Source organism: Marmota marmota, unplaced genomic scaffold, assembly GCF_001458135.2.
Source record: "Marmota marmota marmota unplaced genomic scaffold, marMar, whole genome shotgun sequence".
NCBI lineage: Eukaryota > Metazoa > Chordata > Mammalia > Rodentia > Sciuridae > Marmota > Marmota marmota.
In genome coordinates, this window is record NW_026000229.1 from 16,197,298 (window position 1) to 16,222,452 (window position 25,155).

Sequence of the window (25,155 nt, forward strand, 5' to 3'; positions counted from 1 at the left end):
CTTCCCTTTCCCTTCCCTCTTCCCTTCACTAATCCACTTACTCTACTCTACTGATCTCTCTTCTATTATCCTTATTATTTTAATTAGCACATATGTATATGCTATATGTTATATGTATATAGACTCTTATTTTTGTGGCATAGTAGAGTCATATAGTACAGGAACATGAGAAATGGGAGATATTACTGTAGTTATTTGGGAAAAATAGACTGATACCTCCTCCTCAAAAATAAAGCTATTACAGAGGAAGTAGTTGAGATATGGAAAGAGAACAATTATTTTTTCTTTCTTTCTTTCTTTCTTTTTTTTTTTTTTTTTTGCGGCATTGGGGATTGAACCAGGGGCTCCTTACCACTGAGTCACATCTCCAGACTTTTTTATTTTTATTTAGAGACAGAGTCTTTAAGACTGGCCTACCTCAGTCTTCCAAGTAGGTGGGATTACAGGCATGCGCCACAGCACTGGGTAAGAGAACAGTTCTGATGACATTGTCTATGTACCTGGATCCAACTTCTCCTAGGACTTCAGTCATGAGAACCCTAAGATTCCTTTTCTGCTTAAATCAATCTGAGTTTTGCTTTTGTCACTTATAACTGAAAGAGCTTTTGTACTTAGTGTATGTGTGTCATTATCTATTGCAGCATAACAAACCACCCCAAAACTCTGTGGTTTAAAACAACAACTTATTATTTATTATAGTTTTGTGGGCTGACTGGGCCATTCTTCTGCTGGTTTCACCTAGGCTCACTCAAGTAACTGCTGGGATAGAAGGTTCAAGATGGCCACATCACATATGGGACTATTGGGTGGGGGCATCAGTTTTTATCCGTGTGATCTTTTGTCCTCCCTAGGATAGACTGACTTCTTTGTATGGAGATAGTGTTCTAAGAGAGTGAAGGTAGAAGCTGCAATGCTTCTTGAGGCCTGAACTCCAGAACTTGTATAGCACAACTTCTGTCCTATTCCTGATTCTAAGCAAGTCATAATGCTCAAGTCAAGAGTGAATTAAGGGGCTGGGGCTGTAGCTCAGTGGTAGAGCACTTGCCTATCACGTGTGAGGCACTGGGTTTGATCCTCAGCACCACATAAAAATAAATAAATAAAATAAAGGTATTGTGTCTATCTACAATTAAAAAAAAAAAGAAATTTAAAAAAAAGAGTGAATAAAGAACTCTACTTCATCATAGTAGAGTTACAAAGACTTTGTGGTGATATTTAATCTACCACAGTGTGATAGAGAGCTGAATCATAGGTAGGAACATTGTGGGAATTAAAAGTAGTTATAGGAAGTATGGTACATGTGTAGGCAGGTGATCCAGACTCTTATAGGCATGTTTTCACTGAGGAATCAACAGTTGGTGTGTGAGTTCCATTGTGGCTTCTGTGAGGGCCTCATGATGCCATCTACATTTGGCCTCTGATTCGCAGGGGCAACTTTGAGCTAAAGACCTACTATATCTGAGGGACTTCACTTCTTTGAACTTGAGTTCTTCCTCTGTAAAATGAACATGATTGATCACTCCTGCCTCGCAGATTGGCTGTGAGGCTACAGATGAGAATGTGCTTCATAAATTACAGAGTGCCGTATATGTGTGGTTAAACATTATTATCTGCTCTCTGAGGAAAGAATAATCGAGATGGGTCTGGGTAGTCAGAGAGGACAGTAAGCTGGAGACTGATCACACTGGCAGGGAGAAAGTTCTGTATTTCAAGATGAGAAGCTGAGGAATAAAATTATACGTGAACAGAGGTAGAACAGTGACAGACTGTGCCTAGGACAGGTAGGAGAGCCACGTGGTCAGAGGGGAAGCCCCCACTACCCTGGACTCTAGGTTTCTGGGCCCCCCAGGCAGTTGGTCAGTAGCCCCTAAGGTCTCCGAGCTGCAGCCAAGGCTTCCAGCCTCCAAGGATCATCAGAGTCCTGTCCCTACCCAGGCCTGCAAGGCCTCTTCGAGCCACAGGGAGGCGACAGAGGAGGGGAGGGGAGAGGCAATCAAAGAGAGAGCACCTTCCTCTGGAACCATCAGGATCAGGTCAGCCACCTCCATGTGTTTCCAAGCTTCTCTTTCAACAGCAGGGTGGGGACCCCAGGCTCTAAGCTTGGGTCACAGGCCATGTGGCTAAACTGGCTCCTAGTCCTTCCATTCCCTGGGCGGGGGTGTGGGGGTTGATTGATGAATTCCCCTGTGTTCCAGGCTGGGGCTTGGAGCTGCTGGAGACCAGCCTAGTGTGAAGAAGCCCCAGATGGTGACTGGTGGCTGAGACTGACCCCTCCAGGCCAGGCCCTGGACAGTCTAGGCCTATGGCCACTTCCCAAACCCTCTCTGTCCTTGGATCCCAGCTGAGGAGAGCAAAAGCCTCTTACTCAAAGGAGTTTGGAAGGAGAGGATCAGGGAAGGCTCAGATTCCCCCAGACTAGCCCTGTGCAACAACCAGTCCAGTCCAACTTGGGAACAGGAAAGGACTCTGATGAGAGTTTGGGAGGGGGGACAGAATATGAGCTGGGGGGACATAAACAGCAGGGTTGGCATTAGAACCCAGAGATTCTAGCTCACAGTCCCTCACACTGGTACTATCCAAGATGACACCCATTGGCCACTTGAGGCTAGGTAAATGAAGGCCTGCACATGAGTGCTAGGCCAAGCAAGGAGACCCAGGCAGGAATCCTGGCCCAGAGGCTCCACTTTGCCAAATCCTTACCCCATAGGATACTCTGCCTCTGCCTTGCACTACAGAGAGACAAGAGAGGCAACTGGGAAGCAGGAGAGGCCTTTTTCACATGCCGTGGGGTCCCATGGCATAAGCTCTTCGAAAATAGCTGATGACCTTGACCTTGATCCCTAGATCTATAGTTTACCTCCCTACACCTTCCTTTCCTATCTTTCTTTTTAAAATCTAGCCTCTCTGGTCATGTTGCTTCTCTGGCCTGCCTCCTGATCCTGGCCACATTTCTTGGAACCGTCATTCCTTCCTTTCCTTTCTGATTCGCAGGAGCTAAAGACCTACTATATCTGACCAGCCTAGTGTGTTTCTTCTAGGTATGTTACCCAACCTTGCAATTTCAGAGCTGGCAGGGCTTATGAGCTCACTCAGTCCCAACTCCTACTACCCATTTGGGGATTCTGAGGCTCAGGGTTACTTGGGTTGTTGCTAGTCCAGGGTCACACATCAGGATCAGCAACAGAGCCAGCATGAGGCTTCTGACTTCCAAGTCCATATTTTTCTCCTGTCCTTTGTTCTGCCCATGGTGATTCAGCCTCAGTCTGTCTATTCCTCAAACCAGCAGAGCTTACGTGAGCTTCACTCGGTTCAAACATCTGCTGTCAAAGCCTTGGGTGAAACTGCTTCATGGGTTGGCTCTGATACTTTGGACCAGACTGGGGCCAGTTATGAGGCCCATTGGCCAAAGACTGGGGGCTGGAAGGAAGGCTCCAGGAGAGAAAGCAAATCAGATTTGTGTCTTATGGCTGCTGGGGGGCTATTGTTGCTCAACATCTTTTCTCCACTCCCACTCCTCTCCCCAACAGCTCCTGGCTAGGGTGATGTCCAGAGAAAACAGAGCTGCTAAACCCCTGCTTACACAGAGAGAAAGGCAGACACGGCATATACACAGGCCCATACACACAGAGAGATATAGAGACACGCGGTAGGAGCACATGCATAACTGCACAGGGCTCTCTGGCATGAAGATTTGCACTGCCACACTATGGGATCATTTCCACAGGAGGCTCTTTCCTCTGAGTGAAAACACAGGTCTCTTCTCATGACTTCCCAGTGTCCAGTCTAGATCCTGCCCGAAATAAGAGCTCAGTGAGGTTATGTGGAAAGAGTGACCCTGGTGTGGTTAGTCCCAGAGACAGACCTTCACCTCCAGGGGCTGGAACAAGGCAGGAAGCCCAGGCCAGGTTGGAAGAGCCTGTGACATGAGGCAGGAGGCAGGAGACTCCTGTTGTGGTCGTCATCTTCTGCTTCCATTTGGGGCTCTATCCTTGTGGCTGGCAGTTCTCAAAATATGGTTCAAGAACCAGCAGCTGGGCTAGGGTTCTAGCTCAGTGGTAGCATGGGTAGCAGTGCCTAGCATGGGTGAGGCATTGGGTTTGTTCCTCAGGACCACATAGAAACAAGCAAATAAATAAAGGTTAAAAAAAAAAAAAACAACCAGCAGCTTCCATATCACCTTGGAGCTTGATAGAAATGCAAAGTCTCAGGCCCCACTGAATCAGAAACTCTGAATGTGGGTCCATAAATCTGTATTTTAACAGCCCTGGGAGTGATCTGAATGCATGTTATAATTAGAGAGCCACTGCCTGAGACAATGGGCAGCCAACCTCATGCTGGTGCCAGAAGAACCAGGGAAGTCCTAGAGCACAGGCAGCTGCTCACGCCACCTATGGGTGAGACTGGCTGCTCACATGCTGATGAACGCCCATACCTGACTTCACATTTACTCACTGAGATGTCTGGTCTTCGAGAGTCCACATGCTGGGGATCTGGGGTCCCCATGGGTACAAACCAACACATGGAAGTAGGGAGGGTCAGGTAGAACTTTTTTCACCAAGTGATATTCTGTGTCCTGCACTTCCTTTGTCCCTCATTCCTTTGGAAGTTCCCAGAGGTTCCCTCAGATTAGAGAAGCTGAATAGCTGCCCAACTGAGACCAGATGCATCCAACTGAGAGGCCATGGTGGCCTGCATGCCTAAGAATGCTTGAAGTATGTGCTAAGGCTAGCAAAGTGCTTTCTCTCTGCAAAGGGGGAGCCAGGGCCAGGGGAATGTGGGGGATCAGCAAGCAAAGCTTAGGCAAGACCGCACCATCCCCAGAGCCCTGAAATGCTGCCAGATGTAGAATTCTCCTTGGCCCTTTCCCAAGGCTCCTCTCAGTGCCCAACCTACCTCCTGACCCCTGCCTCTCTGTTCTGGCCTGTGGAATGCCAGGCAGATGCCCACCTGGGCCATCATCAGACCCATGGCATGCCCCCTAAGGATCTAGACATGAAATCCCAGCCTCTGTGAGCTGCAGGGAGTGTGGGGAGGGGAGGGAGGCTCATGCTCAGATCTGGTTTCACTGCTGCTTCCCAGTGGCTGGCTGCCACAGGCTGAGCCACCAGCTGTGCTATATAAGGCCCACGCTGGACTGCCTGGACTGCGGGAGAGGCGAAGACTTGGACCCCCGCTAAGGAGTTCTGCTCAGGACACGGTGAGCTGCACTCCTAATTCTCTTGCCCATCCCTGTACCAAACTGTCTGATTTAGCTGCTCCTGGCCTCCCTTGGCCACCCTCTTTCTTTTTCTTTTCTTTTTTTCTTTTTTTTTCTCTTTGACCCATCATCTTCCAACAGAGAAGACTCTACTTTCTGCTTTGAAATGCTGTCTCTTCCCCAGTTAGCCCTCCCCCAGCCAAGATCAGGGACCCCCACCCCACCCCATGGCCCCACTCTGGGTCTCTATACCTCTGGTTGCCTTGCTTTCTTCTTGCGGCCAGCCAGTGTGCATTGTCCAAGAGTTCTGCGGAGCGTGGGTTCAGGGAGCCTGAATGTCAGGGCATTTGCTGAGGAAATGGCGGGACTCTGAGAAACCTCCCTGGGCTGCCAGATGGGAAATGGTTTTTCCACAAGGTGCCTCAGGCCACCTTAGCCTCTCAGACTTGCCTGGAACAGGCTTGGGCTGAGTGCTGTGCAGGCCTGCGGAATGCTCAGGCCCCTGCTCAGCTCCCCGGTGCTTGGAATAAGGCCTGCAACAACTGAAGCAGTGACTTCCCTGAGACTCTGTTCCCTCCTCTAAGAAACAGGTGGGGAGGGGTTAGTGATTTTTGGTCTACAGGGTCTGCAACGTGGAATTGGTTTGTCCTTCCCCTGGAACATCTGAGTTTTTCCATCTTTTTCTCAGAAAGGAGGCATCTCCCCTTTCCCACCACACCCTAGACTCTGTGGAGATTGAAGGAAACCAATTTTGAATCTCCAGAAACTGGTCAGATTCTGGATTGGCCAGAGCTCTGGGGAGAGAGAAAAATGTCCTGCCGAGAGCCCAGCCCACACACATCCCACAGTCCCCTAACCTTATTGCCAGGCCTGTTGTCCTCTCCCCACTCCTGTAGCCCCTACATGCTCAGCATTTATTGGGGAGCCCTGGCCACTCACAAGGCACCCTGTCTGCTTTCCCTCAATTGGCTCCTGGCTGTGGAACTCCCACCCAGGCCCCAACAAAACAAATCAGAATGTGTTCCAGCTGCAGCGCGTGCACATCTGGGAGGTGGTGTGCGAGGCATCTGCGCCCTTCAGCTGCCTGCTATTGCTGGACCACGGTGATCAGGGCCAGGGCTGCACTGTCTTTATATTTAGCCCCCATTCAAGAGTGTGAACCCCACCAAAGTGTAGCAGAACAAAAGGCCCCCAAGCCCAGGTCTTGAAAGTGATTTATTTACAAGTCATCTAGAAGCTGCTGGAAGACTTGTAAATAAATCCTGGTCCCTCCCTTGGCAGGGAAACTCTTCACTTTTACTCTCCCTGGTGACCCACCTCTATAGGGACACTGGATTGGAAACTGGATCTGCCTCTTTTGAACTCAGATTCTGAGCCTCTGCATCTCCCAAGCTGCTCAGTTTTGCAACTTGAGGAGATAACTCCCACAAGACTTCATTCTGGCCATCCTTCCATCCTTGACATGTCAAGAAATATTGCACTCAGAAATGTGGGATCTAATAAGCTTTGTTTCTTTTCAGGTCATTGGATCTGAGAAGATTTCCAGGGAACCACATTCCTAAGACAAGCTGACTCTGAAACACCCTCGCCCATCTCCTGCCACATTCTCACAAGGCCTGGGGAAAAGAATGGTGGGAACAAAGGCCTGGGTGGTCTCCTTGCTGGTCCTGGAAGTCACCTCTGTGTTGGGTACAGGCTAAGTATCTGCTAGCTCCCAAATCCTCCATTTACCATAGTGAAGTCATGTCTGTTCTAGCACCCAATTATGCAAGACACAGGCCCTAAGATCTAAGGCTGTTTAATGGTGTATTCATAATTTGTGCCCTGCTTCCCTCCCCTTCCCAAGTTTGAGAAGGTTCTCCATATTAAAACTCACAGAACAAAAACTTTTTAAAAAAATTTTTAACTTGTCTATAGACCTTTATTTTTTTATTTATATGTGGTGCTGAGAAATAAATAAAGGTCTAAAGACACCCAGAGCATCACACATGCCAGGCAAGTGCACTACCTCTGAGCCACAGCCCCAGCCCAAGAACAGAAACTTTTAAATGAGGAGAAGGGTGAAGGAAAAAACAGAAGAAAGTTATTGCACCTGAGTCCTAAATTTAGCTCTGAGCTTCCCGGCAGCCAGAGCAAAAGGGAGTCACAGGGGATCACTGAATTCTTGGAAGCAGGTTTAGGGGTTGGTCTGTTTTTAGTTTCATGAAAATTCTTCTGTTCTAAAGCTCAGTTTCATTTAGACCCCACAGCCAAATTTCACAGAAACTCCAGAACCCCTCTGTTCTTCTTGTCCTCTTGACCCCATCCTCTGATAAATTTGAACTCTGAAAAAAACAAGCAGAGAGAAGTTGCCTGATGGGATTGCAGACTTCCTGCAGCAGTAGAGCTCCTGCATGCTATTTCCCACCTCTCCCTCTCTCCTGATTTCTAACTATATACTCAGATAATGGGGGAAAAAAATCTCAACCCCCCTTTTTTAAAGCTGCATGCCCTGCAGGCTTTGTGACCACAGATGCAGGAACAAAGGCTGTCTCAGCATAGCGCCAACCCCTGTGTGCACCCACCTTCTGCCTCGCTCTTCCACCCTGACAGCTGCTGTTTGTGAAGATGATTAACATTCAACCATCGGAGGGGAAATCAGATTAGGTTGATTAAAAGAGCTCCTATCACCCCAGTTAAGCAGCACAGAGAATTCTGACTTGGCTCCCCGCCTGGGAGTTAATTGCCTTTCAAGGCTTTCTAGCCTTTCTCCTTCCATTCCAGAGCCCCCAACCCAGCCTCACGTGGAGGAAGGCTCGGAAATGCCCATGACCTGAGGACCCTGTATTTATCCTCAGACAGACCAGCCAAGTCTGAGGTCAAAAAAATCGAGGACTACTGACCCAGTTAAGCCATAAGTCCTCTATGGGAGGGTGGACTCCCAAAGCCAGACTGCCAAGGGAAGGGGAATGGACGTCCATTGTGCCGGGCATTGAGCTAACAGCGTTGCTAACACTTATTCTGTGCACACCGGGTGCCAGGCATTGTTCTAGGTGGATTTTATGAATGAACATTTGTAATCCCCACAATCTCCTTAGGCAGGAACTGCTATCATCCTCATTTTATAAGGAGAGAACACGGGGCCAGATGGGTTAAGTAGCTTGCCAACGTCACGCAGTTAGGAGGTGGCAGAGGCTTCAGAGCTCCTGCTCTGTCTTCGTACACTTCAGAGATGTTGATGTTTTAAGTCATGGAATCCTCATGCCAGAATCACACAATGAGGTGGGAATTAACATCTCCATTTTACAGTTGAGAAAAGGCTCAGTTTTGCCAAAAGATAGGTCGAGACACCAAAGCAGGAGTCCCAGCCCATTGGCTGCCCAGCGGTTTCTGCTTACCCATTTCTAGAACATGAGTGAAAAGCGAACTACCATTCATGGAGCACGCCCTACTTGCCAGTTCCCTTTCCCTTTATTATTACCCTGAACAATGCACCATAATCACTTATGATGTAGTGATTATTAATGCATTTCTATTTTAGGGGGAAACAGGTGCAGAGGAATGAAGACTTTCTGAGGTGGCACAGCTGTGAGTGGTGCAGTGGTGAAGCCCCATGGCCAGGACTCATGCCGCATCCACCACACCACACGGCTTCCCTGTGTTTTAAGAGACCCCTCGTTAGTCCTAGACCCTCACTCAGCCTTTTCTCCTTCTGACCCTCAGGGAGGCAGACGATGCTGACTCAGTCAGTGAGAAGAGTCCAAACTGGGAAGAGGACCCCCAGCACCTTTTCTAAGCCTGCTGATCCCCTGGAGAGTGAGTCATGGCTGGAGCAGGGAAGGCCTGGAGGGCTGGCGTCTCTACTGAGCTTACTAAGTGAATCTCTGAAACCAGGGTGTGACGCTTTCATGTTAACCCACTTTCTGTGGGGACTGGGGATTGAAACCAGGGACACTTTGCTACTGAGCTACATGCCCAATTCTTTTTATTTTGAAACAGGGTCTCACTAAGTTGCTCAGTCTTGCTAAGTTGCTGAGGCTGGTCTTGAATTTGTGATCTTCCTGCTTTAGCATCCTGATTTGTTAGGACGACAGGCATGTGCCACTGCACCTGGTTGTGTAAAGTCCCTTTTACAAGGCATTTGGCCTACATCTCTGTCCAGACAAAGAAATAGCATAGGACAGCTAAGAATAATGAAGCTACCTATTTTATTCTAAGAATGCTGCAGAGCTTCCTGGAGCCAGAGCACAGGCAGGTGAGGAGGCAGGAGGATGGAGAGAGAACAGGAGCTTAGCCTTGCTAAGGGGATTTTAAGCCAGAGAGTAATGTGGTTCAAGCCACACAGAGAAAGCATACCCCAAGTGCAGTTTTGAGGAGGGGTAAGATGGGGTAGAAGGAGACCCTTGAGGTAGAGAGACAAGGCAGGAGTTACTGCCATGGCTCCTCCAGGCCGATGGAGGACTGTGCCTTGCAGGTACAGAGGGGATGGAGAGATACTGGTGAGACAAGTATGGCAGGACCTGAAATGATGGGGTGGCCGGGTGGGTGAGAGGTATCAGGGAGGACCCCGGGGATTGAGCAGGAAAGGAGAACTGGAGCTCACTGTGCCTCTAGAGATAGCTCTTCCCCACCCAACTCTCTCAGGTCCAGGTGAGTGGACAACATGGTTCAACATTGACCACCCCGGCGGACAGGGTGACTATGAGCGGCTGGATGCCATTCGCTTCTATTATGGAGATCGTATGTGTGCCCGTCCCCTGAAGCTAGAAGCTCGGACCACTGACTGGATACCTGCGGGCAGCACTGGCCAGGTGGTCCATGGTAGTCCCCGTGAGGGCTTCTGGTGCCTTAACAGAGAGCAGCGTCCTGGCCAGAACTGTTCAAATTACACTGTGCGCTTCCTTTGCCCACCAGGTGAGTCTGAAGGACCCCTACCCACTACCTCCCCCTCCAGTGTCGACACCGGGAGAGGCCACGACCTGCCTCTGGCCGCAGGAACTCTGAACATCACACACCATGCTTCCAACTCAGAAGTGCCATCAGCTCCCAAATATTGTTCCGTATTCATGGGAGCCCTCCCATCACCCCATTGTATTGTGCTTGTGTCGCTCAGTGGTGAAGAGCATAGTCTCTGGAGTTGGGCTGCTGGGATTTGAATCCAGAACCTACCGTGAGGAACTGTGTTCCCTAGATAAATTTTCTAATGTTCTCTCACCATTGTCTCATATGTAAGACAAGGGTACCAGTAAATCTTCATGGGGTTTTGTTTGTTTTGGTGCTGGAAATTCAACCCAGGGGTGCTTAACCACCGAGCCACATCCCCAGTCCTTTTTATTTTTTATTTTATTTTTTATGTTTTTAAAATTTTTTTTAGTATTAAAAATATGGACACAATATCTTTATATTTATTTATTTATTTTTATGTGGTGCTGAGGATCAAAACCTGTGCCTCACACGTGCTAGGCAAGAGCTCTACAATGGAGCTACAGCCCCAGCCCTTTTTTATTTTTTTACTTTGAGATAGGGTCTTGCTAAGTTGCTTAGAGCGTTGCTAAGTTGCTGAGGCTGGCTTAGAACTGTGGTCCTCCTACCTCCGTCTCTCAAGTCTCTGGGAATATGCCACTGTGCCTGGGCTTCATAGGGTTTTTATGAGGATTAAATGAAATAATGAATGTAGAGGACTGAACCCAGATTCACCAAGTGTTAGTTTCTGTTTTTGCTCCTATGCCATGCTAGCTATCCACACTATTTGAACTTGACAACTAACCTTAGAGGCCTAAGACCTGTCTTGACAGGTTGCATGAGGTGTAGAGAGGTTAGGTAACTCTTCATGATTACACAGCCTATAAGTACAGAGCAGGGATTTGAATCCTGTCTGTGTTTGCAGAGTCCAGCTTCTTTACACTCTCCCACCCCTGCACTGGATAATTCAGTTGTTAGTGATGGTCAGCTGCAGGCCTGCTTGCTTTTGTTTTGAGGTTTGTTTGCTTGTTTTGGTATCTGGTATTGAACCCAGAGGTGCTTAACTACTGAGCCACATCCCCAGCCCTTTTTTATATTTTATTTAGAGACAGGGTCTTACTAAGTTGCTTAGGGCCTTGTTAAATTGTTGAGGCTGGCTTTGAACTCACGATCCTCCTGCCTCAGCCTCCTTAGCCCCTGGGATTACAGACGTGTGCCTCGGCACTCGGCCTGTTTTTACATACTGGAACCCAGGGATGATCTACCACTAAGCTATATCCCTAACCCTTTTTTATTTTTTATTTTGAGACAGGCTCTCACTAAGTTGCTGAGGCTTGAACTTGCAATCCTCTTGCCTCAGCTTCTCAAGTCACTGGGACCACCATGCCAATTGTAGTCCTGCTAACTTTGGATAGGCACCTTCCCCCCTGGGGATCTGCTAGTCCACATAATCTTATGCTACATTAAGTGGTAGTGGTGTTCTCCTGGGTAAGATCAGAGCCCTCATTCTTGCACACAGGCCTCAGACCAGAGGTAAGGAGGATAGGGAGTAGGAGGCTGGATGTTGGAGTCACTGCAGGCCAGAGCCTGTGTGCAGAAAGCACATGGCTGTTTCCACATTGGTGGAGAAGGAAGCTGGTGCTGCCCTCGGGAAGCATATCAAATCCCAGTGTTTGACCCAGCAAGCCCCACTCAGGACCATCCCAACCCATATGGTGCCTTTGCACAAATTAGAGACACTACTTCTTCAAGATTTTGACTTCCCTGTATTGGAAAAATCATTACAATAAAAATAAATATCAGTGACATCTACAATGTAAATGGGGGCCCTGTCTTTCCTTACCAGATAGAAAAAACAGCCTCAGGATCAGGTTTCCTGACAGAGTCCCCTTGGGAGGGGAGGAAAGTCAGATTATCTGCTGATCAATTTGCAGGGTCCCTGCGCCAAGACACAGAGCGCATCTGGAGCCCTTGGTCACCCTGGAGCAAGTGCTCAGCTCCCTGTGGTCACACTGGGGTCCAGACTCGCACACGCACCTGCTTGGCAGAGTCGGTGTCACTATGTGATGAGGCTACTGAAGAGGGCCAGCTCTGTGTGAGCCAGGCCTGTCCAGGTACCACCCTCCTTTCTGGCACTGGGCATGGTGTGGTGGGTGAGGTCAAGACAGCATAGAAAGATGGGTTAGAGGGTCAGTCTGAGATAGATTCCTTCATTCACTCATCAAGTATTAATTGAATATCTATTATGTGCTCCGAGGTGGGATATAGAGAGTAATTAGGAACACAGAACAAGGTCAATAATTATAGCTTAGAGGAATACGGAGAAGCTCCTTTGAGGAGGTGTCTTGGGCTTAGTTTTAAAGGATAGGTAGGAATTAGTTGTGCAGGCTGATAAGGAAGGATAACAAAGGCCTAAGGAAGAAGGGGAGCACATGTGAATCTACAGGCTGGGAAGTGCTGAGGGAGGGCCCTAATCCGTATGAACCCTGCTAATGTGACTTCTTGTTCCACAGCCTGTGACCTGACCTGCTCCATGGGCCAGGTGAATGCTGACTGTGATGCCTGCATGTGTCAGGACTTCATGCTTCATGGGGCTGTCTCCCTTCCTGGGGGTGCCCCAGCCTCAGGGGCCACTGTCTACCTGCTGACCAAGACGCCTAAGATGCTGACCAAGACAGACAGCCAGGGGAGGTTTCAAGTCCCTGGCTTGTGCCCTGATGGTAAAAGCACCCTGAAGATCACGAAGACCAAGTTTGCCCCTATTTTGCTCACAATACCCAAGAGTCATCTGAAGACAGCCACCATCAATGCAGAGTTCATGAGAGCAGGTACCTAAGTTCTCTGAGGTTGGGTGAGTGAGGAGGGGTGACGTGCTAAGACTGGCTTTCCAGCTTACTCAGAGTAAAACCCCAAATCCTTACTATGGCCCACGAGGCTCTAAATCATCTAGCTCTCCCTTATTTCTTTATTTTTCCTCTCCTAGTACTCCCCCAATATGGAGTCACTCTACTCTAGCCAACTGGCCTCCTGGCAAATATAGACATACTCTTACCTCAAATGCAAAGGCTTGCATTTGCTGTGTGGACTCTGTAGCGTGTTCTTCCCCTAGATATTCATAGGTTCTGTTCCCTGGCCACAATATCCAAAATTATAGTATAGTGTAAGGTTTGGAAGTCATAGAGGAGTTGGGGAGCTCAGAAATGGTGCAGAATGGTAAAAAACAAACAAACCCCCCCCCCAAAAAAAAAACTGCTGGAGGCAGCAGAACATTAATATTGTGCTATTCAAAACCACTAGTTTTGTTTCAATTGTAATACTTGGGAATCGTGGCAGGCACAAGGTCCACCTACAAGCTGCTTGACAGGCCATAGGAACAAGCAGTGGTAAATGCCTATTATCTCAGTGGCTCAGGAGGCTGAGGCAGGAGAATCACAAATTCAAAGCCAGCCTCAGCAACTTAACGAGGCCCTAAGCAACTTAGCAAGACCCTGTCTCAAAATAAAGTATAAAAAATTGCTGGTTATGCAGCTCAGTGGTCAGGCTGAGGGGTGGAAGCAGTAGATTCCATTCTAGACTGGTTCCCTTAGCTATTCAGACCATTAGAGATGGGCCTGAGGTGAGGGTGAAGCCATACAATTTGAACACCATCTGGGACCCTGAGAAAGCAAGGCTCTTAGAACCTGTGACAAAGAAAAAAATCCAAACACTGTTTTTCATCTTCTGTCCCAGAGACTCCGTACATCGTGACGAACCCAGAGACAAAAGCACGGAGAGTTGGGCAGAGCGTGTCCCTGTGCTGTAAGGCCATAGGCAAGCCCAGTCCCGACAAGTACTTCTGGTGTGTATTCTGCCAGTTACTCTTCCCAGTTTTCTTTTTGGAAACAAGAGGTTTCTTGCATTGGGTCAGGGATTAATAATAGTAACCAATAAGCCAGGTGCAGTGGCGTATGCCTGTAATCCCAGAGGCTTGGGAGGCTGAGGCAGGAGGATTGCAAGTTTGAAGCCAGCCTCAACAAAAGCAAGGTGCTAAGCAACTCAGTGAGACCCTGTCTCTAAATGAAATACAAAATAGGGTTGGGGATGTGGCTCAGTGGTTGAGTGTCCCTGGGTTCAATCCCTGGTACCCCAACCCCCCCCCACCCACAAAAAAACCCCAGAAACCAATAGAATAAAGTTCTAAGTAAGGTAGCCTGGATATTTGTGTTTACAAGTGGGAACTGCAGGGTTGAGGCTGTCTAGACCACTGGGAAGCCCTCTTGTACCCTCAAACTTATGGTCCCCCAGATCATCGCTGGTCTCAGGGTCCTTGACCTGCATGTTCTCAGGACACAGTACAGGTTCCTCAATCCCTCTTTCCCCAATAAAAACAGTGTCAGAAGCCCCAAGAGCTGGAGTCTTTTACTCTCCACAAACATTTTATAGCCACTACCTTGTTTGACAATCCCAACAATTCTCTGAGGTCAGCTGGAAGCTAAAGCAGGAAGCTACAGCTCAGAGAGATGAGAGACAATTTGTCCAAGGATCCACAACCAGTTAAATGGCAGGCCTGGGATTTCAAACCAATTCCTTTGACTCCTAAGCCAATCAGTGCTCTTCAGGTATGTCACAGCCGATGTTGATGTCTGCAGGAATCCGTTTGCCATTTGTCTCCCTGACTCCTTGCTCCTGGGACTATCCTTAGATATACCTGCCCTCCCACTGCCCACTCCTACTCTACTTCTTCATCACTCACAGGTACCACAATGACACATTGCTGGATCCCTCTCTCTACAAGCATGAGAGCAAGCTGGTGCTGAAGAACCTGCAGCAGGACCAGGCTGGAGACTACTTTTGCAAGGCACAGAGTGATGCTGGGGCTGTAAAGTCCCAGGTTGCCCAGCTGACTGTCATAGGTAAGAGCCTATGTCTGGGTCCTGAATCTGCAATGAGGCTCACTAAACACCCACTGAGCATAGGTAGGAAGTAAAAGCTCAGGCTTTTGTGAGCTGTGCAAAGTGCCATGCCTTCTGGTACACAGACCTGATGGCACAGACCTGATTCCTGCTGTCACAGAGCCACCATTTGAGGAGGGGTGAAGAAATGTAAATGAGACAAACAAGTAGCAGGGATTGAACCCAGGTACACTTTACCACTGAGCTACATCCCCAATCCCTTTAATTTTGAGACAGGGTCTTGCTAAGTTGCTAAGTCTAGTCTTGAACTTGCAATCCTCCTGCCTCAGCCTCCCGAGTGACTGGATTACAGGCATGGGGCTGTGGATGCTAGTAGTGAGAGACCTGATTTCCAGGTGGCTGCTTTCAGTTGGAGCTTCAGTAATGGTTTTCAGTCGTGGCTTTCCTTTGGCACCACCTATTGAGAGTTTCAAAAATTACTGATTTCTCTGCCTTACCCCTAGAGAGTCTGATTTAATTTGGGATATGGCCTGAGCATGCATGATTTAAAAACTGCCCCAGTAATTCTAATTTGCAGCCCATGTTTGAATCCCTGGTCTTAAAGAATTGGCAGTTACTGTGTGTAGAGGTATACAGATGAAGGGTCTGGCATGGACAAAGGTACAGAAGTGGGGAACTGAGGGGGCTTTATAAGAAACAGTGACCTGATTATAGTTGGCTTCTAGAAGAGAACTGGAGGGAAAGAAATTCAAAAGCCAAAGATCTATCAAAAATCTGTCCTTGGAAAGTGAGGGAGAAAGAGGATATCTTAGTAATTGGCCAAAACAAAACAAAACAAGAGGCAGAGAGAATTTATTGGAGGAATTCTGGAATATTTCACAGACTCCAAGAAAATTGAGCAACAGGCAAAACAAAAATTTGGACCTCAGCAAAGACGTGGAGCCCCCAGCAGTGGTTCCCAGCTCATCTCACCAATGCTTCCTGTTTGGCACAGTGATTTTTAAAAAAATACTATCTTAACTATTCCACAGTTCAATTTATAGAGAGTAACAACATCTAATTTCCAAATATATATGTGCATGGCCTTAACTACAAAATACAGGAAAAATAAAGAGAAAGTAATTTTAACATAAAATAGTAATATTTCGATATCTAAACGCTTTGGCACATTGACTTGAGAAGATAATCCAAGAGGTCAGACATTTGTACTTACATCCAGAGTCACCATGAATTGATAGCTACAAATGCTGATGGATACAGAAGTATCATTTTGGTGGTTCATAGTCCATGGGTAATGTTGTTGTAGGGATGTAATTTTCCTGATATAAGGAACAATTCTTGGTGTTGTTTCAAGCTAAACAAAGTACAGTCTCAGATTGATTTATATGGTAGTTGCATTCTTGAAAAATTCAGTGTGTTGGGGCCATGTAAAAAATACCAGGCTAAAATCCTTTTAAACAGGGTTAAGACCTTTTTGAATGTCTCACAGGATATGTGAAAGTCATGCAGGATGCAGAATATTTTTTTAATGCAGAAAAGTGCCAGGCATTGCCGGACCTAGAGCATCAGAAGCCATGCCCACCATATGCCAGTAGTGCCCCCAATTTTGGTGATGACTACAATACCCTCACACATGTTCAAGACCTCTCTATTGAGAACCACTACTCTAGTGACGTCAGCAACCAATTCCATTTCCCCATCTATAAAATGATATTTGTGGGCTGGGGTTGTGGCTCAGTGGTAGAGCGTTTGTCTTGCATGCTTAGGGACTGGGTTCGATCCTCAGAGCCACATAAATAAATAAAAATAAAGGCATTGTGCCCATCTACAACTAAAAAAAAAAAAAAAAGTCTTCAAAAAATGAGATTTGTAATGGTTGTTCCCTCAGAGAGTTCTGTCAGAGATATGGCTATCCCAAGGATATTGCAAAGGATTGTCCTTTGGAAACTGAGAAGAGGTAACAATGAGGTACTCGGTGTAGGGTATGAACTTCCACTTTAACATTTCCACATTTCTTCTTTAGCACTTGATGAGAGTCCCTGCAACCCAACCCCTGAGAGCTACCTTATCCGGCTTCCCCATGACTGCTTCCAGAATGCCACCAACTCCTTCTACTATGATGTGGGCCACTGCCCGGTCAAGACCTGTGCAGGGCAGCAGGATAATGGGATCAGGTGCCGGGATGCTGTGGAGAACTGCTGTGGCATCTCCAAAACTGAGGAGAGGGAGATCCAGTGCAGTGGATATACGCTGCCCACCAAAGTGGCCACGGAGTGCAGCTGCCAGCGGTGTACAGAGACCCGGAGCATTGTGCGGGGACGTGTCAGTGCTGCTGACAACGGGGAGCCCATGCGCTTTGGCCATGTGTACATGGGGAACAGCCGTGTGAGCATGACTGGTTACAAGGGCACTTTCACCCTCCATGTCCCCCAGGACACTGAGAGGCTGGTGCTCACATTTGTGGACAGGCTGCAGAAATTTGTCAACACTACCAAAGTGCTGCCCTTCAACAGGAAGGGGAGTGCTGTGTTCCATGAGATCAAGATGCTCCGCCGGAAAGAGCCCATCACTCTGGAAGCCATGGAGACCAATATCATCCCTCTGGGGGAGGTGGTTGGAGAAGACCCTGTGGCGGAACTGGAGATCCCAGCCCAGAGTTTTTACAGGCAGAATGGAGAGCCCTACATGGGAAAAGTGAAGGCCAGTGTGACCTTCCTGGATCCCCGGAATATTTCCACAGCCACAGCTACCCAGAGTGACCTGAACTTCATCAATGATGAAGGAGACACCTTCCCTCTTCGGACATATGGCATGTTCTCTGTGGACTTCACAGATGAGGCCAACTCAGAGCCACTTAATGCTGGCAAGGTGAAGGTCCACCTTGACTCGACCCAGGTCAAGATGCCAGAGCATGTGCCCACAATGAAACTCTGGTCCCTCAACCCAGACACAGGGCTGTGGGAGGAAGAAGGCGATTTCAAATTTGAAAGCCAAAGGAGGAACAAAAGGGAAGAAAGAACCTTCCTGGTGGGCAACATGGAGATCCGTGAGAGGAGGCTCTTTAACCTGGATGTCCCTGAAAGCAGGAGGTGCTACATCAAGGTGAGGGCCTACCGGAGCGAGAGGTTCTTGCCCAGTGAGCAAATCCAAGGGGTTGTAGTCTCTGTGATCAATCTGGAGCCCAGAACTGGCTTCTCATCCAACCCGAGGGCCTGGGGTCGCTTTGACAGTGTCATCACAGGCCCCAATGGGGCCTGTCTGCCTGCCTTCTGTGATGACCAGTCCCCTGATGCCTACTCTGCCTATGTCTTGGCAAGCCTGGCAGGGGAGGAACTGGAAGCAGTGGAGTCTGCTCCTAAATTCAACCCAAATGCCATTGGTGTCCCTCAGCCCTACCTCAATAAGCTCAAGTACCGTCGGACAGATCATGAGGACCCACGGGTCAAAAAGACAGCTTTCCAGATCAGCATGGCCAAGCCAAGGCCCAACTCAGCTGAGGAGAGCAATGGGCCTATCTATGCCTTCGAGAACCTCCGGGCATGTGAGGAGGCCCCACCCAGTGCAGCCCACTTTCGGTTCTACCAGATTGAGGGGGATCACTATGACTACAACACAGTTCCCTTCAATGAAGATGACCCTATGAGCTGGACTGAAGACTACCTGGCATGGTGGCCCAAGCCAATGGAGTTCAGGGCATGCTACATCAAGGTAAAGATCGTGGGGCCAGTGGAGGTGAATGTGCGATCGCGCAACATGGGGGGCACTCACCGGCGGACCGTGGGGAAGCTGTACGGAATCCGAGACGTGAGGAGTACTCGGGACAGGGACCAGCCCAATGTCTCATCTGCTTGTCTGGAGTTCAAGTGCAGTGGGATGCTCTATGACCAGGACCGTGTGGACCGCACACTGGTGAAGATCATCCCCCAGGGCAGCTGCCATCGAGCTAGTGTAAACTCCATGCTACATGAGTACCTGGTCAACCACCTACCCTTGGCAGTCAACAATGATACTAGTGAGTACACCATGCTGGCACCCCTGGACCCACTGGGACACAACTATGGCATCTATACTGTCACGGACCAGGACCCTCGCGTGGCCAAGGAGATTGCACTTGGCAGGTGCTTTGATGGCACATCGGATGGCTCCTCCAGAATCATGAAGAGCAACGTGGGAGTGGCCCTCACCTTTAACTGTGCAGAGAGGCAAGTGGGCCGTCAGAGTGCTTTCCAGTACCTCCAAAGCACCCCGGCCCGGTCGCCTGCTGCAGGCACTGTGCAAGGAAGGGTGCCCTCAAGGAGGCAACAGCGGGCAAGTAGGGAAGGCCAGCGCCGGCGCGCAGGGGTGGCCTCTCTGAGGATTCCTGGAGATGCTCAACAGCCTCTGAGCAACTAAGTCTTGTGGTTCTTCATACTTTACTCCCCCCACCTCACGTGACAGCCATTGTGAGACTGATGCACAAACTGTCACTCAGTTAATTTAAACACATCTGTTTTGGTGCAATTTGCTTGTTTGTTTCTTCATGCCTTTACTTATTGTCTTTGTCCCATGACACTGATTGGCACATAGCCCCCAAAATGACAAATAAAGCCTCTGTGTGCTATGTGACATCTTGACATCTGCCATGGGAAACACAAGAAATTGGCCACTGGTAAAACCCTGTATCTTTGACTGTTCTTCATTGAGTGCCATTAATGCAAGTGTACTTCCTTTTCTTTTAGCGTGTTTTGCTCATCTCTGCAATAATGATAATCTGATGCTGAAGATCAAATAACCAATATAAAGCATATTTCTTGGCCATGCTCTGCAAGATGTAAGCAAGGCCTCCTTCACAATTCATACATATAGGTGGCGGTGAAATAAAGAAATAAACTACAGTGTTTTTACTTGAAATGTAAAGAACTTATTTATTACTTTGCTGAATTTGGAACTCTAGTGCACAAAGTTAGGCTATTGAAATAGGATAGTCATAATTCCTCTACCAACTCCAGAAAGAATATCTTCTTGTATCTTCAGTCATACTAGGTTGATAGTTGTGTCTCCTTCATATTTGCTTTTACTCTTGCTCATGGCAGATGTCACTATGAACTTTCATTCTGAGGCCACTGTTCTGTCTTTTAACCATTACAGTGAGCCAGCTACTCAGAGAAGCACATGGACTCCAGTTACAAGGCCCTGTGAGGCCCAGTGTCCCTAAGTTAAGGGCTGGGCAACCAGACACACACTCCAGCAGTCAAGTTTATTCTCATGGATCATATTTTCCATTTGCAGAGAAGAGCAGAGATTCCTGGAGTTGTGAGCATGTTCTGGGCTCCTGAGCAAGACTAAAAATATGTCCCAATTTTTGTCTTTCTTTCCAATACTGTGGTGCTTATCCAATAGCTTAGGCAAGTTGGCCAAGTGGTACTTCAGTTCCCCACAAGCCCATTGCTTTCTCCAGCTGGGATGGCTGACCTCACTCCCAAATGTTGGGTGCTCTGTGGGTCTGTCTTTTCTTTTTTTTTCTTTCCAAACTCTTATAAAGACGTTCCACTTTTCCAGACAAAAGATCTCTGCTGTGTATAATAACCCCTGTCCCTGGAGTAAAACAACTGGTCCAAATGGACAGGGCCTTGTTTTTGGAGAAGACATTCAGTTTAAAATAGTAAATCAGAGGCCAGTGGCTGGTGCCAGAACAATCTTGTAGGCATCAACAGTCAGGGTATTGGGGAGTTGGGTGGGGTAAGGTGCACTCAGGTTGTTCCTCTCCTAACCCCTCCAGAACAGGCAGTAAAGAGGCCAGAAGGATTAGGAGAGGAGAGAGCATTCTTTTTTTTTTAATATTTATTTTTTAGTTATCGGCGGACACAACATCTTTGTATGTGATGCTGAGGATCGAACACAGGCCGCACGCATGCCAGGCGAGCGCGCTACCGCTTGAGCCACATCTCCAGCCCTGGGAGAGCATTCTTTATTATAATCAGGACAAAAAACTTTTCTTGACCTGCGGCCAACCCAGCATAGTTCCTTTTGGCCACTTCTGGCCTATGCCGGAATTGTATTCTTTTTGTTTTGTTTTGTTTTGGATACCAGGGATTGAACTCAGGGGCACTTGACCACTGAGCCACATCCCTAGCCTATTTTGTATTTTATTTAGAGACAGAGTCTCACTGAATTGCTTGTGCCTCGCTTTTGCAGAGGCTGGCTTTGAACTCATGATCTTCCTGCCTCAGCCTCCCACTGAGGATTACAGGCATGCATCACCACCGGGCCAGAATTGAATTCTTTTTTAAAAATTTTTAGCTGTAGATGGATACAATACCTTTATTTTATTTAGTTTGTTTTAGTGGTGCTGGGGATTGAACCCAGTGCCTCACGCATGCTAGGCAAGTGCTCTACCACTGAACCACAACCCCAGCCCCAGAATTGTACTCTTAAATCAACATCTGCCCAGTCCCTAGGAGTTGAGTTTGTAATCAGAAATTCTGTGGTTGAGGGGCTGGGGATGTGGCTCAAGCGGTAACTCGCTTGCCTGCCATGTGCGGGGCACTGGGTTCGATCCTCAGCACCACGTAAAAATAAAATAAAGATGTTGTGTCCACTGAAAACTAAAAAAAAAATAAATAAATATTAAAAAATTCTCTTTCTCTAAAAAAAAAAAAAAGAAATTCTGTGGTTGAACAGTCCATCCCAAAGATCATTGAGAAAGTGAGCACAGGCATGGCTAGTTCTAGTGGTATGTATTTATCAATTCATTTATTTAGAGACAGGGTCTCACTATATTGCTCAGGGTGGTCTCCAACTCCTGGGCTTAAGCAATCCTCCAGCCTCAGCCTCTCAAGTAGCTGCAATGACAGATACCTGATGGCATATGCCACCAGGTCCAGCTTCCTTATGGTCTTTGATTGCAATTTGACCTATTTCCAAATTTCTCTTCTGTCCCACTGCTTCCAGGGAATAGCTCTCACTAATGGCTTATGGGGGCAGCGGGGGGTATTGACTGCCAAGGCAAAAGGGTCAGTATTCAGCTATCTGCAGCACAGACTGCTTCAGGAGTCAGAGGACATGCTGCCTCAACCTGACCACCAGTTCCTCCCAACTCATAGAGAGGAATTTCGGGGGAAGGTGGACTGACTGGGTCTCCACTCCATGCCCTTCCCTTGCTGTTCTCAGTTGAGAGCCTGAATAAATGGAAACCAGCAGCATCAGCTAGTACCTGACTTTTTTCTTCACTCATCATGACATATGTCCAATGCCTGCTAGATGCCAGGCCATGAGTGCAAGTAGACAGGACTTGTATATGAAATAATAGAAAATATCCTATAAGTGGGGGCACCCGACTTGGATGAGGTGGTGATTCGGGGAGCTTTTAAAGGAAGTGACATCTAGTTTGACATCTGAATGATAGCTAGGATCTGGCTTGCTGATGGTGCAGCTATCAGGAACAAGGGGCACAAGCAGATAGAGGCTGGGAGGGGCTGGCAGGCAGATACTTTTCTTTCAGATGAGGAAACCCTGTTGAGCTGAGCTCATGACACCCAATTCCTTAATGTTTGTCTTGCTTCCAAAGCTAGATGTGCTCCTTGCCAGCTGTGCAACTTTCCCCTAGACCTCAATTTCCTCACCTATGAATGAAGGGACAGGTCTAGATTAGAAACTAGATGATCTCTAAAGTCCTGTTCATGGTTTTCAGTGAGGTTAAGGGCACAGTTCCCAGGATGGCTTTGATTCAGAACCGTGCTGATTCTCAGGTTATTCCTTTCTCTGTGTAGACTGCATTCTTGCTGGACAAATGTTCACCTCAGAAAAGCCCTGGGTTTTCAGTCGCAGCCTGCTGGACAGTGGCTGATCACCCATTTCTAGGTGTGAAGTGTATGAGGATGGATGTCTGACAGCAGGAGGAAAGGCACAGACAGGAAGGTAGGGGGGCCAAGGGGCTGCTTCTGCTTACGAGCAGGGGTGTTTTCAAACAGAATGCTCTCAAGAGTTCACAGAGCTCTAGCAGCTGGGGTGACAGAGAAATATGTCCCAGGATGTCCCAGAGAGATCAGAGTCTGAAAGGATTGAGAGGATTTAAGCAAAACTGGAAGCAGAGCAGGGGCGGGTGGGGTTTCAGACAAAGAGAACTGGTTACAGCCAAGAAGTAGAGAGGGGCCTGCACCATGGAAGTCTTCTGATGATGAGTCAGGAACACGATGCCAGCTAACCTCAGGAAACCACTGGAGTCCGGAACTGCAGAGCCATCAGGATTCAGGTCATCACTCTCTGGTTTTGATTCTCTTATTCTTCCTCACACTCAGTGGTTTCTGCCCTCTCAGTCTCTAACTTGATCTTGCTCTTCATGCCTTATTTCTCAGATTATCTGTCTGATGTGACTTCTCTGTTTCTCTCTCCTATTTCTAGATTTCTCTCTCTCTGGCAATCTCTTTCATTCTCTTCCTTTCACTCCTCTATATAGGAATCCTTGGTTCTTGATAAATTAGCCTTCTCCATTCTGTGCACATAGAAGATGGTTATCATATTTGCATCCTTCTCATGATCTGTCTTGAAGATTAAATCTGATCAGTCCATTTTGAATTGGGGCTCCACCTCTAGTCCAATCAATTGAGGCCATGGCAGAGTGGGCCACAGAGGGCAATGTCTGTTATCTAAGCAGATTCCTTGAGAAGAGGGAGAATCTGGTTCTCCTCAGTGAAGTTTACCTCTGCACTTTAGTCTACTTTGGGGTGGGGACATGTGTTAGCTTTTTGTGACTGTGACCAAAATACCTGAGGAGAACAACTTAGAGGAGGAAAAGTTTATGTTGGACTCACTGTTTCCAAGGTCTCAGTACACAGGCAGCTGATTCCATTGCTGTGGGTACAAGATGAGGCAGAAGATCATGGCAGAAGGGTGTGACAGGAAAGCTGCTCAGTTCATGGCAGCAAGGAAGGAAAGAGAGAAAAAGGTTTCAGGGACAGATATAATCCCCAAGGTCATAGCTTCCAGTGATCTACTCCCTCCAGCCATGTCTCTCCTGCCAGCAGTCCATGCAAATTATTAATCCACCAAATGGATCAATCCACTAATGGATTACAGCTCTCATGATCTACGCTTTTCACCTCTGATCATTGCTGCATTGCCCAACACATGAACTCTTCAGGGGACATTCCAGATCCAAACCATAACAGCACAAAGGACAGTGCTTTATACTGCTGGGTAGGTGAGAGCAATTCTGAGAAAGAGTCCTTGTGAGCTGAGGAGACACCCCAAAAGATAAATTCTTCAGCATGTGTTCAGTGAGCAGACCACTGTAGGGTTGTGGAGAGTTTAGGGTTTTTCATTTCCAAACAGGAAGAATTTTTGTTTATTTATTTTTGGTACTGAGGATTGAACCCAGGAGCACTTTATCACTTAGCTACATCACCGGCCTTTTTATTTTTTATTTTGAGACACGGTCTTTCTAAGTTGCTTAGGGCCTCTCTAAGCTGTTGAGGCTGGTCTTGAATTTGTGATCATCCTGCCTTAGCCTCCCAAGTCACTGGGATTACAGGTGTGTGCCATTGCACAGGTGGGATTTTTAAATTTATCAGATAAGATCTGTGTGATACCTGTTCTTTGAAATCTGTTGAATCTGGCTTCATTACTTACTACCTGAACAATTTTTATAATTTGCATTGGGTGCAGGGCTCATGTTCTGTTCAATAAATTAGGAGTATGCTGAAATCTTCCACTAGATGGTACCCTTGGTAACTTTTCTGATTCCTCAATTTGGGGGTTAAACACTTTGAGGATATTTTAATGGGTATATATTAAGTATTGAATGTTCATGCCTTCTTATGAGTTAGAATTTTTTATTTTTTTATAGTTTTGTTCTTTGGTCTTACATGCTTTTTAAATTTTTTTGTACCAGGGATTGAACACAGGGACATTTAACCACTGAGCCACATTCCTAGCCCCTTTTTATATTTTATTAGAGATGTGGTATCACTGGGATTACAGGTGTGTGCCACTATACCCAGTTCACCCCCACTTTTTTTTTGGTTAGTATTTATTCAGTGTATCTTTTTAAAATATCTTTTATTTATTTATTTAGTTAGTTATAGATGGATACAACACCTTTATTTTGTTTATTTACTTTTTTAATGTGGTGCTGAGGATCGAACCCGG

General features: G+C 47.4%; 1 protein-coding gene across 1 annotated transcript; it reads left to right on the forward strand.

Moving 5' to 3' along the window:
• The first annotated feature begins 403 nt into the window (after positions 1 to 403).
• LOC107138010 (cartilage intermediate layer protein) lies at positions 404 to 19,920 on the forward strand. Its single transcript, XM_015480539.2, has 9 exons — positions 404 to 5,197; positions 6,718 to 6,886; positions 8,900 to 8,992; positions 9,821 to 10,090; positions 12,073 to 12,252; positions 12,652 to 12,966; positions 13,868 to 13,976; positions 14,873 to 15,030; positions 17,054 to 19,920. Exons 2-9 carry the CDS (start codon positions 6,826 to 6,828, stop codon positions 19,420 to 19,422), a joined length of 3,555 nt encoding a protein of 1,184 aa, XP_015336025.1. The 5' UTR covers positions 404 to 5,197; positions 6,718 to 6,825; the 3' UTR covers positions 19,423 to 19,920.
• Positions 19,921 to 25,155: the final 5,235 nt, after the last annotated feature.

What these genes read in the sequence shown, in the direction of transcription:
- LOC107138010 (XM_015480539.2), top strand. Translation starts at nt 6,826, where the DNA reads ATGGTGGGAACAAAGGCCTGGGTGGTCTCCTTGCTGGTCCTGGAAGTC. An exon ending in GCCTGCTGATCCCCTGGAGA is followed by an intron (nt 8,993 to 9,820) that starts GTGAGTCATGGC and finishes CAACTCTCTCAG; the next exon opens with GTCCAGGTGAGTGGACAACA. An exon ending in GCGCTTCCTTTGCCCACCAG is followed by an intron (nt 10,091 to 12,072) that starts GTGAGTCTGAAG and finishes ATCAATTTGCAG; the next exon opens with GGTCCCTGCGCCAAGACACA.